The 12,972-nt window shown below is 43.5% G+C and overlaps 1 protein-coding gene and 1 long non-coding RNA gene across 4 annotated transcripts in view; both read left to right on the forward strand.

Annotated features, from left to right (window-relative positions):
* The window catches only part of LOC309354436, a 2,729-nt gene extending 1,279 nt beyond the window's left edge, over positions 1-1,450 (forward strand). Inside the window, exons 2-3 of the long non-coding RNA XR_014162297.1 lie at positions 1-337; positions 700-1,450. The exon at positions 1-337 is cut by the window's left edge and continues 48 nt beyond it. This is a non-coding gene — a long non-coding RNA (uncharacterized lncRNA). The remainder of the gene's footprint in view (positions 338-699) is intronic.
* INO80C (INO80 complex subunit C) overlaps positions 1-12,972 on the forward strand; it is a 28,814-nt gene that overhangs the window by 2,893 nt on the left and 12,949 nt on the right. For all 3 annotated transcript variants that reach the window (XR_014162196.1, XM_081884468.1, XM_081884467.1), the window contains exon 2: positions 12,830-12,940. Coding sequence is in view for 2 of the 3 variants with exons in the window: in XM_081884468.1 (XP_081740594.1) it covers positions 12,830-12,940 (111 nt within the window). In the remaining variant the exon portion in view is untranslated. The remainder of the gene's footprint in view (positions 1-12,829; positions 12,941-12,972) is intronic.

Here is a 12,972-nt window from a genome sequence, read left to right on the forward strand (position 1 = left end):
AAATATAAAACAGCCAAGCATGTAGAAGAACAAGCCTTGCTGAAGCAGAGCCAGCATGGCTTCTGCAAAAGCAAGTCTTGCCACCCAGCCCTATTAGAGTTCTCTGATTGTGCCAACAAATATATAATTAGAAGTAATCCAGTTGACATAGCAGACTTGGGTGTTCAAAAAGCTTTCAACAAGGTACCTCACCAAAGACTCCTGAGTGAGCCTAGCAATCTTTAAATAAGAGGAGAGGATATCTTTGGTATCAGGAATTAGTTAAGAAGCAGGAAGCAGAGAGTAGGAATAAATGGACAGTTCTCTAAATGATCTAGAGTTAGGAGTAAGCAATGAGGTGGCCGGGACACGGGTGGCGCTGTGGGTTAAACCACAGAGCCTAGGACTTGCCGATCAAAAGGTCGGTGGTTTGAATCCCCATGATGGGGTGAGCTCCCGTTGCTTGGTCCCTGCCCCTGCCAACCTAGCAGTTCGAAAGCACGTCAAAGTGCAAGTAGATAAATAGGTACCGCTCCGGCGGGAAGGTAAATGGCATTTCCATGCTCCTCTGGTTCGCCAGAAGCAGCTTAGTCCTGCTCGCCACATGACCCGGAAACTGTATGCCGGCTCCCACGGCCAGTAAAGTGAGATGAGCACCGCAACCCCAGAGTCGGTCACGACTGGACCTAATGGTCAGGGGTCCCTTTACCTTTTAATGAGGTGGCCAAGTTTGCTCAGGACACTGAATTGCTCTGGGTCATTAAAACAAAAAGAGTTTGTAAATAGCTCCAAAAGGACTTCTCCAAACTGAGGGAATGGGCACTAAAATAGCAAATATAGTTCAATGTAAACACGTCTAACGTGATGTGCACATTTGCGCCAAAAATCTTAATATCACATATCTGCTCATGAGGTCTGATCTGGTGGTGACTAACCAGGAGTGAGAACTTGAGGTCATAGTGGATACTTCAGTGAAGATGTCAACTGAGTGGGTGGCAGCTGTGAACAAGGCAAATCCATTCTAGGGATTATTAGGATAAGGACTGAAAATGAAACTGCTGATATTATAATGGTATTCTACAGATATATGGTGTAACCACGGTGTAATAGTCTGTACCATTCTGGTCATCTCTCCTCGAAAAGAATATTGTAGACTTGGGAAATGTTCAGAAAGGGCACCCAAAATGATCAACTCCCATATGAGGAAAGGTTATTTATTTATTTACTTATTTATACCTCCCCTTTTTTCCTGGCAGGTTTCAACATTCAGGACTTTTTAGTTTCAATAAAACATAAGAGGTGACATGATAGAAGTTTATAAAATAGATAGACTTTTAGAAGACATCTGAAGGCAGCCCTGTTTAGGGACGTTTTTAACGTTTGAAGTTTTATTCTGTTTTTAATGTTCTGTTGAAAGCTGCCCAGAGTGGCTGGGGAAACCCAGCTAGATGGGCGTGGTAGAAATAATACAGTGGTGCCTCGCAAGACGAAATTAATTCATTCCGCGAGTCTTTTCGTCTTGCGATGTTTTTCGTCTTGCGAAGCACGGTCCGTCGCAACTGCGCCTCTTCAAGCGGCTTTAGGAAAAAAACGAACAAACTCGCAAGACGTTTTCATCTTGCGAAGCAACCCCTTAGGGAAATTCGTCTTGCGAAGCGACGCAAAAATCGAAAAACCCTTTCGTCTTACGCGTTTTTCATTTTGCGAGGCATTCATCTTGCGGGGCACCACTAAATTGTTGTTGTTGTTGTTATGAAAAGTTTTTCTATGATCACAGTTGCCCACTGTGAGAACAGAATGCTGGTCCTTGGCCTGATTCAACAGGCTCTTCTTAAGCTCTTGAAAGACTACTGATACAGTGGCCACATTCAGATGTTGCAGAAAGCTACGCCTTGGCAAATTTGGGGCCATACTCTCACTCTTTCAGGTCTGTGGTAAGATTTAAAGCTTCCAGGTTGCAGTGTGGAACAAAATGCCTTTTTCCATTTCATCTGAATATTTAGATGAAATAGGAAATTGTGATTTGTAGTTATGAAATAATGAAACTAATTAGCCATTTTTGTTTTTTGTTGCTCATTTTAAAATGACTGTTATCCTCCAGATTTTGCTGGACTCTAACTCCCATCATCCCTCACAGTTTGAGTATTATCAATGTGTGGCGAGCCTCATGTTCCATGCCACCGGTCTTCCATATCCAGCTCTTCTACTAAGGATCTCAAGAATAATGCCATGTTATAATCACAATACCATGGATAGCATTGCTTATTGAACGGGGGGGGGGGGAAGGCTTGGCCCATTCCATGCAAGAGATTCTGAATCTGTAGAAATCAGTAGATGAAGCATGGAGAGAAGTATTATAGCCTACTAATTTCTACAAAATAAGCTACTTGTTGAAAGCGTAGGCGCCAAGGCTGGTAATAAAGTTAGCATCTTCATGTTAGATATGCTCAGCTAAGAGATAGTGACTGACCCAAAGTGAGTTTCATGGCTGATGTAAGAATCTGAACCCAGAACTCTTCAGTCTAAAAAAATTAGTCTACCCATGACAAAACAACTGCTGTATTGTTCTTCCTTGGCTTTTGTTTTTAGTAGCCTATCAAGAAACAAATATTTCTTCGTGAAATTGTGTGTTTGTGTGTGTTCAAGTGTCACAAAATGGGCTCCCCTATCCATGTGCCTCTGATCTTCTATACAGGGTATATTTTGTTCCTAAGATTACCAGGTGGAAAGGTTTCAGTACATTTAATGATTCTTCAAAAGAAGGAACTTGCATGATATTTTATTTAAAAGATTTAAGACACTGTCCTCACAAGGCAGTTTACAAAATGTTACAAACAATAAAATAACCCATCAACCCAACTGATTGAAAACAGGAGCAATAATTTTTTTAAACAACAACAGTGTGTTACAATTAGCTAAAGACAGACTGAAATAAAATTGACCATGGGCCACTTGAAGGCTGAAAGTGTATTTGCCTAAGAAGGAGGTTAGAATAATTTAGTCTGGGTTTAATCAAATATGTCTCACAAGTTTTCCTCAGATAGGCTGACTTGCCAGCTGCAACTGAATGGGTAAAAAGTGCTTCTGCCCACCTATATGGCCTGCACATCTATGGACAACACTGAGTCCAGGAAGCTTCCCAGATTGTGTACCCATCTCCTCAGGGAGAATGCAATCCCACCGAGAACCAGAGACAAATATCCATTCATACCAGCAGTTTTCCCAACCCAGAACACATCCAGTTTATCTGGATTAAGCTTCAGCTTGTTTGCCAACATCTAGCCCCAAACTGCCTCCAGACACCTGTTTCCAGATTTCATCGGATAAACTCCACCTGCTTCAATTCTTGTTTGTAGAAACTGTTAAAGATGTGTGTGTAGTCTCCCTATCAGCTCCTGGATTAAGTTGTTGCACGTTACAGATTTCTGAACAAAGAAGGCAGCAACAACTTTATAAATAGGAATGTAATCTAAAAATGAACAGTCTTTTACCCCCAAGAGGATTTGTGCTACCCCAAAGAGGATTTGTTGCATATTCAGTTTGAAAAAGGCTGTCCTGGCAAATTGCAAAGAACTGTTTCCTACTTACTTTTCCTTTGGATTACCCCTGCCTTGGAACCAATCAAGAACAGATTATAGAACTTTCCCCATTATGTTGCTTTAGGGATTTAAAAGGGGAGGAGGAGGGCTTTATTTTTTTTTCCCGAAGTGTAAAAAGCCTCAGATTCTCAAGATTCTACATTTGCTTCTTTCCGACAAACTAGAATAGGCTTCCTCAAACTTAGCCCTCCAGATGTTTTTGGCCTACAACTCCCATGATCCCTAGCTAGCAGGACCAGTGGTCAGGGATGATGGGAATTGTAGTCTCAAAACATCGAGGGCCGAGTCTGAGGAAGCCTGAACTAGAACAATGTCCTCCCTAAGGAAACATGGTTGCTGTTGTTTTTGCCACTGCAGCACCTGGTCCTCTCTAGATGTTTTGAACTAAACTTCCTATAAGCTCCAGCCAGCATGGCCAATGGTCAGGGATGACAGGGATTGTCCAAAATATCTGGAAGAGCACCAGGTTGTGGAATAAAGATCAGCAGAAAGGAGGCCAGCATTTTCTCCCAGAATGTCTATACTAGCCAAGATGGACATTGTTTGGAGTAGGGCAAACAGAATCAAGTAGCTGACCACATTCTTGGGTTTCAATTGCAATGCCGCCAATACAAAAATGACTAGAAGACTCTGGACGCTTTCGCTGTTGAATCCTGAACAATGTTAGTGTCAGGGTTGAGTGCATAGCTAAAACTCCATAATTATGCAACCACTGTTGCTGTGCTGGAGGTTTGGGAATTTCCAGGTTGTGGATGGTAAAAAATTTGCTGTAATAAACATTTTCTTCAGTATGCCTTTAACATGACCTAAGATAACCCTTCTAAAACCCTGAACATCACTTGTATGTATAAATAAATAAATAAATAAATAAAGTTCAGCCAAGTGTTGTGCTGTGAAACAAAAGTTTTCCAAAGTTCAGCTATATACTTAAGAGGAGGCCAAGAGAGCCCTGCCAGTGCAGTGAAGCTTCCTGTGTCACAGATTGACACATCTGTTTCCTCCAGGAGTTTAATGGAAATGTTACCATCTTTGTTAGTACACTTGAGCCATTCAAAATGTTGCACTCAAGTACACACACACACACACACCGTTTATAGAGCTTGCTTGAGACAACTTTATTCCACCACTGATGTGACTAAATCTACTAGTATTTCATATATTTCAGTATTTTGGCTCTCAAAGCACAAACTTAAAAAAAGATAACCATTTGAAAGTAATTTAGTGATGCAACCTAAGAGGCAGTGATGTGAAATTCTTGAGAATAATCTTTTGGAGAATATTCTCAAGAATATTTTCGATTAATGAGGTGTCTGCATTTAAAGCAGCTGTGTAGACAATACAGAATTTACAGTTTGTGGAGAATATTCTCTGGAGAATTTTCTAGCCGAGAATATTCTCCGGAGAATATTCTCACCTCACATCACTACTGTTGTTGCTTTTAATCAAGACTCCATGAAGTTATTCTTTGCTGTCAGAATGCACTACAGAGAACATAGAAAAGCTACCCATCACTTTGTCAGAAGTGGTCCAGTTGGATGCATAAAATAGTAAACAGTCCTTCTTGGACCAGCTAGTTTCAAACTATTTTGAACTGCTATTATTTTAAAGCATTATTTTGAATGTGCAAATCAACATCTACATACCAGAACTGGTCATTGTCTGGGTTCTTGCAGGGGGTGCTCCTCTCCAGACAGCAGTCAAGGGATTGGAAATATATTTTGTCAAACAGTCCCCCTCGCAAGGGGTCAGGTTTAGGCGAGGTTTTTCTGATTATGGAGCACATGTGCTCAGGCACAACTTCACAGCACTAAGAGGGGGCTCCGAAACAGCCCAGAGTCTGGAAGAAAAGCCCGTAGCTCTAACAAATGAAGCATGTCCCCCCCCCCCTTGTGTTATTCAGATAAGATTATAAGTGCACTAAGATGTCACACTGAAGAAAAAGAAGTGTTTTGAGAGGAAAGGGAATTCTGTGGCCCTCCAGATGTTTCACTGCAAGTACCATCTTCCCAGCTATGCTGACTGGGTCAGATGTGAGTTGGAGTCTGGAAGCTGGATGCAAATAAATTCAGACATCCAAAAGCTATAATCCAGAGATTTCTTGCCCATGCTTCCACCTCTGAAGATCAGAGTTGTTCTCGCTTGCTCACTTTTTAAAAATGTGGAAGACTGGGACCAAAGAGCTATTGCTGAATAAGGGAAAACTATTGTCTAAAATGTATAAATTGTTATTGGAATGGGAAGCAAAAGACGAGCTGGTTAAAGCGTCAATGACCAATTGGGCAATGGATATAGGGTACAAAATAGAACAAAACCTCTGGGAGAAACTTTGGAAGAATGCATGCTACATATTGAAAGAGAACTATATGAAAATGATCCATAGATTGTATTTAATTCCAAGTAAATTGGATAAGATGTATAATGCAGAATCGGATTTGTGTTGGAAATGTAAAGAAGGAAACTTTTTTCATATGTGGTGGGCATCCAAAAAAGTTTCAAAATATTGGGAAATGATATCTAATGAGATTGAAAAAAATGTTCAGAACAACTTTCCCCAAATAACCAGAAGCATTTCTGTTAGGAATTGTTCAGACAGAGGTTCCCAGGAGTCAGAAAAAAATATGTATGCAACAACAGTGGCTCAGATTTTGCTAGTTCAAAAATGGAAAATGAGGGAGGTCCCAAGCAAGGAAAACTGGCAACTCAAGATGATAGAATATGTAGTTAGCAGGCGTAACAAGCAGAATAAGACAGCCAGAAGAGCAGGTATTTAAAGAGGAGTGGAATTTTTTTGTCAAGTATATTGAAAACAATTGTACACAGTTGAAAACGCTGGCAGTATTAAAGTTAAATTCAACAGTATAATAAACACTGAAGTAATGTAAGATAGGAAAATAGAATTAGATGGATATATCAAAATATGCAGGGATGGTGAATAATTAAATGAACCCTGAAAGGGGAGGGAGGGAAGTCAATGGATGTATAGTATAATAAAAGATGTTTAATTTGAAATGTAAAATCTGTAAATTTTATAAAAATTATATATATGTTAAAAATGTAGAATACTGACCCCCCCAAAAGTCCTGGTTCATGTCCTAATCTTGGATGTTGCTCTCAACAGCATTTTTGAACATGTTTACTTCTCTTTCTAATTGTGTGTGAGATACTGGAGTTTTTACAACTTGATTTTTTTTCTTTTTTATGAGTGAAAGTGGACAATCTTCTAATACTTTGATTAAAATTTAGTAGGGCTGCCAGGGGCCAAACTAAATAATCACAATGGCTGGATATGGCCCACAGGCCTGTTACGTATAAAACCTTTCAGTACAGTATAAAATCTTTCAGTACAGTACAGGCTTGTAAGCATTTTGAGTGGAACCATACAACACTCATGCTTTGTGATTTGCTAGATTGCCTGCCATTAAAAAGGGAAATGGTGATTGCTGGGATACTTCTCCATTCTCTTGCAAGCCTGCTCCGAGTAAATAATACAACAGAAGAAAAAAATAAAAACTTACAGACGATTTTAGCTTTGATCCTAAACATGCTTTCTTCAAAATACTATTGAGATCAATGGATTTATTTCCAAGTAAATTAATTCAGGATAAGGGTACTTGCTAAAACATTTTTTGTAGCTGAAGTTCTCAAATGAAGCTTGTGATTCAGAAAATGTGATCTAAAGGGTATAATTTGATTACTTAGGCTGTGTTCCTTTGTGAACAGTTTTATACACATTTAATAAGTTGAGAGTAGGTCCCTTTGGACTCTGGCATTATTTTTGAGTACCGTATTTTTCGCTCTATTGGACGCAGTTTTTCCCCTCCAAAAATGGCCTTCTTCCATAGCTGCGCGCAACCCCTCCGCAAGGAGAGGCTGCACGGGGCTATGGATTCTTTAGCCCTGCGCAGCGTTTCCCAGCAAGGAGAGGCTGCATGGGGCTAAAGGGGAAGCCAAAACAGCGAGCGGGATCCATCCTGCTCGCTGCCTTGCCTTCTTCCATAGCTGCGCCCAACCCCTCCGCAAGGAGAGGCTGCACGGGGCTATGGCTTCTTTAGCCCTGCGCAGCGTCTCCCGGCAAGGAGAGGCTGCACGGGGCTAAAGGGGAAGCCAAAACAGCGAGCGGGATCCATCCTGCTCGCTGCCTTGGCTTGTTCCATAGCTGCGTGCAATCCCTCTGGCAGGGAGAGGTTGTGTGCAGCCTGTACGCTGCTCTTTGGGGCTGGGGGGGGGAATATTTTTTTTCTTGATTTCCCCCCCTAAAAACTGGGTGCGCCCTATGGTCCGGTGCGCCCTATGGTGCGAAAAATATGGTATATGCCAAGGTTTTAGGGGAAGAAATGGAGGCAGTGAGAGATTTTACTTTCTTGGGCTCCATGATCACTGCAGATGGTGACAGCAGTCACAAAATTAAAAGACGCCTGCTCCTTGGGAGAAAGGCGATGGCAAACCTAGACAGCATCTTAAAAAGCAGAGATATCACCTTGCCGACAAAGGTCCATATAGTTAAAGCTATGGTTTTCCCAGTAGTGATGTATGGAAGTGAGAGCTGGACCTTAAAGAAGGCTCTTCGCCGAAGAATTGATGCATTTGAGGAGACTCTTGAGAGTCCCATGGACTGCAAGAAGATCAAACCTATCCATTCTTAAGGAAATCAGCCCTGAGTGCTCACTGGAAGGACAGATCCTGAAGCTGAGGCTTCAATACTTTGGCCACATCATGAGAAGAGAAGACTCCCTGGAAAAGACCCTCATGTTGGGAAAGATGGAGGGCACAAGGAGAAGTTGACTACAGAGGATCAGATGGTTGGATAGTGTTCTCGAAGCTACCAGCATAAGTTTGACCCAACTGCGGGAGGCAGTGGAAGACAGATGGGCCTGGCGTGTTCCGGTCCATGGGGTCACAAAGAGTCGGACACGACTAAACGACTAAACAACAACAACAACATATGCCAAGGTTTTGGTTATTGAGGCCTGGAACATAATAAAAACTGAGCAGGATTCTGCTTCATAATGTAACATGGCTGTAGAGATCCTAGTGTCTGTTAGGGTAACCAGAATTCAAATAGGTTTGTGTGACAGGACTTGCCTTTACAGAAGCCATACTGGCTCTGCTTCATCAAGACTTGTTCTTCCTGCTTGGATATTTTATCTTTGCACTTACCACCAGTTTTCCTAGAACAGATGTTAAGCAAACTGGCCTGTAATTTTCGGGATCCTCCTCTGGATTCCTGTTAAAAAAATAGTGTTACATTCGCTATTTGCACTCCTCAGACATGAAGGCTGATCTAAGGGACATATCTTTGTTTGAAGACCAGCAATTTCACATGTGCTGTGGCAGACTCACAGAGAGGGAGAGAATTTAGGTTGCCAGTGTGTACTCTGGAGCCTAGAGCTGATAAATGGGCACTTCCTCATTTCCATGTTATATAATACAGCCCTAATTAAAACCAAGACTCAAAAGAAGCTTTGTGAAGTCCGGAATTCTTAATTTTGGTTCCACTAACACAAGAATATACACAATGTGCTTTGTCGCTTTCCAGAATTCCAAATTCAAAGTGAAGCTAGACTGTTCTTGGCTCAGTTGTGGATTGTATAAATGGGTCCTGAGATGGCAGAGCCCTTTCAGCAACAGAGACTTAGATTGTTGTTATTTGGAAAGCTTCTTCAAAAAACAATGTTAAACTGATTTTAATAAACGTCTTTCTCAGTAACTAACTGTACTTGGACTTCACTAGGGTTGTCACCCGAAGACAGCAGGGTGGGGACTTAGCCCCCATAGAAATATTTCAAGCCCTTCTCTCACTTTTCAGGTTTCATTATGAAAAGGATGAGTAGCCATTTTACTTCCAGAGAAGTAAAATTTAAGGAAGAAACGTGCAGGTAGTACAGTGGTGCCCCGCAAGACGAATGCCTCGCAAGACGAAAAACCCGCAAGACGAAAGGGTTTTTCGGTTTTTGCGACGCTTCGCTAGACGATTTTCCCTATGGGCTTGCATCGCAAGACGAAAGCCCATAGGGAAATCTCGGGGACCTTTTTTTAAATGCTGGCGGTGGGGAGCAAAGCCTTTTCCCCCCCTCCGGACTTCAGAAGAGGTCCAGGAAGGCCGGCGGGGGCGAAAGGCTTTGCTCCCCACCGCCAGCATTTTAAAAGCGGTCCGGGATAGCAGGGAAGCGCTTCCCGCTATCCCGGACGGCTTTTGAAGCCTGCCTAACCGGGGGCTTTTAAATCGCCCCGGGACTGTCCGGGGCGATTTAAAAGCCCCCGGAAGGCTTTTGAAGCCTCCCCCCGCCGCCCGGCTTCGGGGCATCGTTCCGATGCTGGGCGGCGGGGCAGGAACACCTCCCCCCGCCGCCCGGCATCGGAACGATGTCCCGAAGCCCGGCGGCGGGGCAGGAAAGCCTCCCCCGCCGCCCGGCTTCGGGGCATCGTTCCGATGCCGGGCGGTGGGGCAGGAACGCCTCCCCCAGCCGCCCGGCTTCGGGGCATCGTCCCGATGCCGGGCGGTGGGGCAGGAACGCCTCCCCCCGCCGCCCGGCATCGGAACGATGTCCCGAAGCCGGGCGGCCGGGCGGGAAAGCCTCCCCCCGCCGCCCGGCTTCGGGGCATCGTCCCGATGCCGGGCGGTGGGGCAGGAACGCCTCCCCCAGCCGCCCGGCTTCGGGGCATCGTTCCGATGCCGGGCGGTGGGGCAGGAACGCCTCCCCCAGCCGCCCGGCTTCGGGGCATCGTCCCGATGCCGGGCGGTGGGGCAGGAACGCCTCCCCCCGCCGCCCGGCATCGGAACGATGTCCCGAAGCCGGGCGGCCGGGCGGGAAAGCCTCCCCCCGCCGCCCGGCTTCAGAACGATGTCCCGAAGCCCGGCGGCGGGGCGGGAAAGCCTCCCCCCGCCGCCCGGCATCGGAACGATGTCCCGAAGCCGAGCGGCGGGGCGAGAAAGCCTTTGTCCCCCCTGCCTGCCTTCCCAAGGGCTTTTAAATCGCCCCGGACAGCGGAGAAGTCCTCCGCTGTCCCGGGCGATTTTAAAATGCCGCCCGCCAGAAGAGGTCGGGGGAAGGCGGTTTCCATAGGAACACATTAATTGATTTTCAATGCATTCTTATGGAAAACCGTGCATCGCAAGACGAAAAACTCGCAAGACGAAGAGACTTGCGGAACGAATTAATTTCGTCTTGCGAGGCACCACTGTATTCTGTCCAGCTGATTAATAAGGTGTAAGCCTGTTCCACTTTCCAGTGTTCTGGCAAAGGATAGCTGGCAAGCACTTGGCACATCATTTAAAAGGATTTACAAATTAATATATTTTGAATAAATTATAGAACTTTCATCTAGGTTCTAGTTATTTTGCACTATCTCTGTGCCAGGAAAAGCTTTGCCTGCTTAATTCTGTATATTGGGTGCATTAAAGACACAAGAGCGGGGCGTAGATAGAGACCATAGCAAGCGAATGCTATTGGTCATGTAAGGCTCAGGAAGGCTGACAATTTTTTTTATTCTGTACAGTTATTAAAGGTCTGTGAGAAGCCCCATCTTCTTGTACATTCTAGCCTTCCTCAGGCATTCTTCTATGTCAGGCATGTCCAAAGTCTGCTTTGGGGGCCTAATCCTGTCCACTGGTCGGTTTAATCCAGCCCCTGTGGCAGTTTATTTCCTGGGGTAAAATCCTAAAAATACCTCAACAACATCAATCCTAAAAAAAATTCAACAACTCCAACCCTAAAAAAAGCTCAACTAGCTCAACAACTTTGGGGTAAAATCATAAAAAAACCCTTAAAAACTTCAATCCTAAAAAGAGGTTAACAACTTGGGTTGGCCCTTTGATCGGCTCTCGTGGCCCTTCACTTCATCAAATCTGGCCCTCTTTGAAAAAAGTTTGGACACCATTGTTCTATGTATTTTTTTTATAATAATATTTATTAAAATTTTGTTTAAGCAGTAAAAGACATACATAATAACATAATATTTTCCAATATCCACATTTCATTCTCATCATTTGACTTCCTCACAACTCTTGTTCCTGCATTCCAAACTCATAAATTTTGCCAGCAAATTATTAACTTGTTTCAATTCATGTAATGTAATTTTCCAATATTAAATCTCAAATTTTAGAATTTAGATCACTCTTTTGGAAACTTAGTTTTAACATACTATTTATCCAAAATTTGTCTTTTCTTTCAATTGCATTTAGATTTATATTCCTTATAACTAATTTGTTGGAACCATGTTATTACAAATCTTACATCTTTCTTAACATTCATACAATTTACAATGTTTTTGTAGATAGTCCTTAAATTTCTTCCAGTCCTCCTCCACCAGTTCTTCTCCCAGGTCTCGGATTCTGCCAGTCATTTCCGCCAGTTCCATATAGTCCATCAGTTGCATCACCACTGTTCTATGTAAACCAGGACGAGGGAGCAAGGATGGCATGGCTGGCTGTCACATAGGTCATCTGTCATGGATGCTTGAGCTGAGATTCCTGCATTGCAGGGGGTTGGACTAGATGACCCTATGGGTCCCTTCCAACTCTACCCTTCTGTGGTTGTCCTTTAATCTTCCTGCCACACTTGCCATTGTCTCCTCTCACACCCTTCGAGAACCTCTACTGAAGCAACAGGTAGTTTGCCCTTCCCACCTGCTTCGTTTCCAGTAAAACCTCCTGAATTTCTTAAGGCTTTTAATTTTTAAAAAAATTAACCATGATTGTTTCTGCCTTAGCCTCAAGAACTCTGAAGCACAATTGGTAGAATTCAGTGCAGCCAATCTGTCTGTGGAATGATTTTTGCTCCAGCAGAGGCATCCACTAGGAGAAATGGAAATGGATATGTCAATTCCCCTTTCCCATTGCAGCCACCCTTCCCAAATCTGTCCCAGAGGGTTGGGGGACCTTCGGGAATAGAGACAAGAGGGAATAAGAGAAAATTGCATATCTTCCTCTTGTATTGGTAGACATCGCCATTGCTCTAGAACGATACCACTGGATTTCACTCAATATTTTGAAACGATCTAGCTGTGCTCAATTTCCCCCCAACACTTGACTTGCACTGTCTCTGTAAATTTGATGGTCCACAAATTATGTATTTCTGTATTTCCGCACATAAATTGGGTTAAGATTAGTCACAACAAGCAGACCAGTGTTTGTGAGCAGAACCTACAGCAGGTAAATGGGCGTTATGGGCTGGGGAGCTGTGAAGTCACATTTTTGCAAACTTGTGTGTTTCCTTCTCAAACCTGACAAATCTTCCCCCCCCCCCCCCCAGAATACCAGTGCAGAGACAGTGACTGAAAACAAAACTGTGACCACAGATCCCAGTACAGGGCCAGTAGAAACATCTATAAAACCATTGCCTTTTAAGTCTCCAAGCTTTGTCGTAAGTATATAGTTATACACGCTTAATATTTT

The sequence above is a fragment of the Podarcis melisellensis genome (genome assembly GCF_964234715.1).
Source record: "Podarcis melisellensis genome assembly, chromosome: 13".
Taxonomy (NCBI): domain Eukaryota; kingdom Metazoa; phylum Chordata; class Lepidosauria; order Squamata; family Lacertidae; genus Podarcis; species Podarcis melisellensis.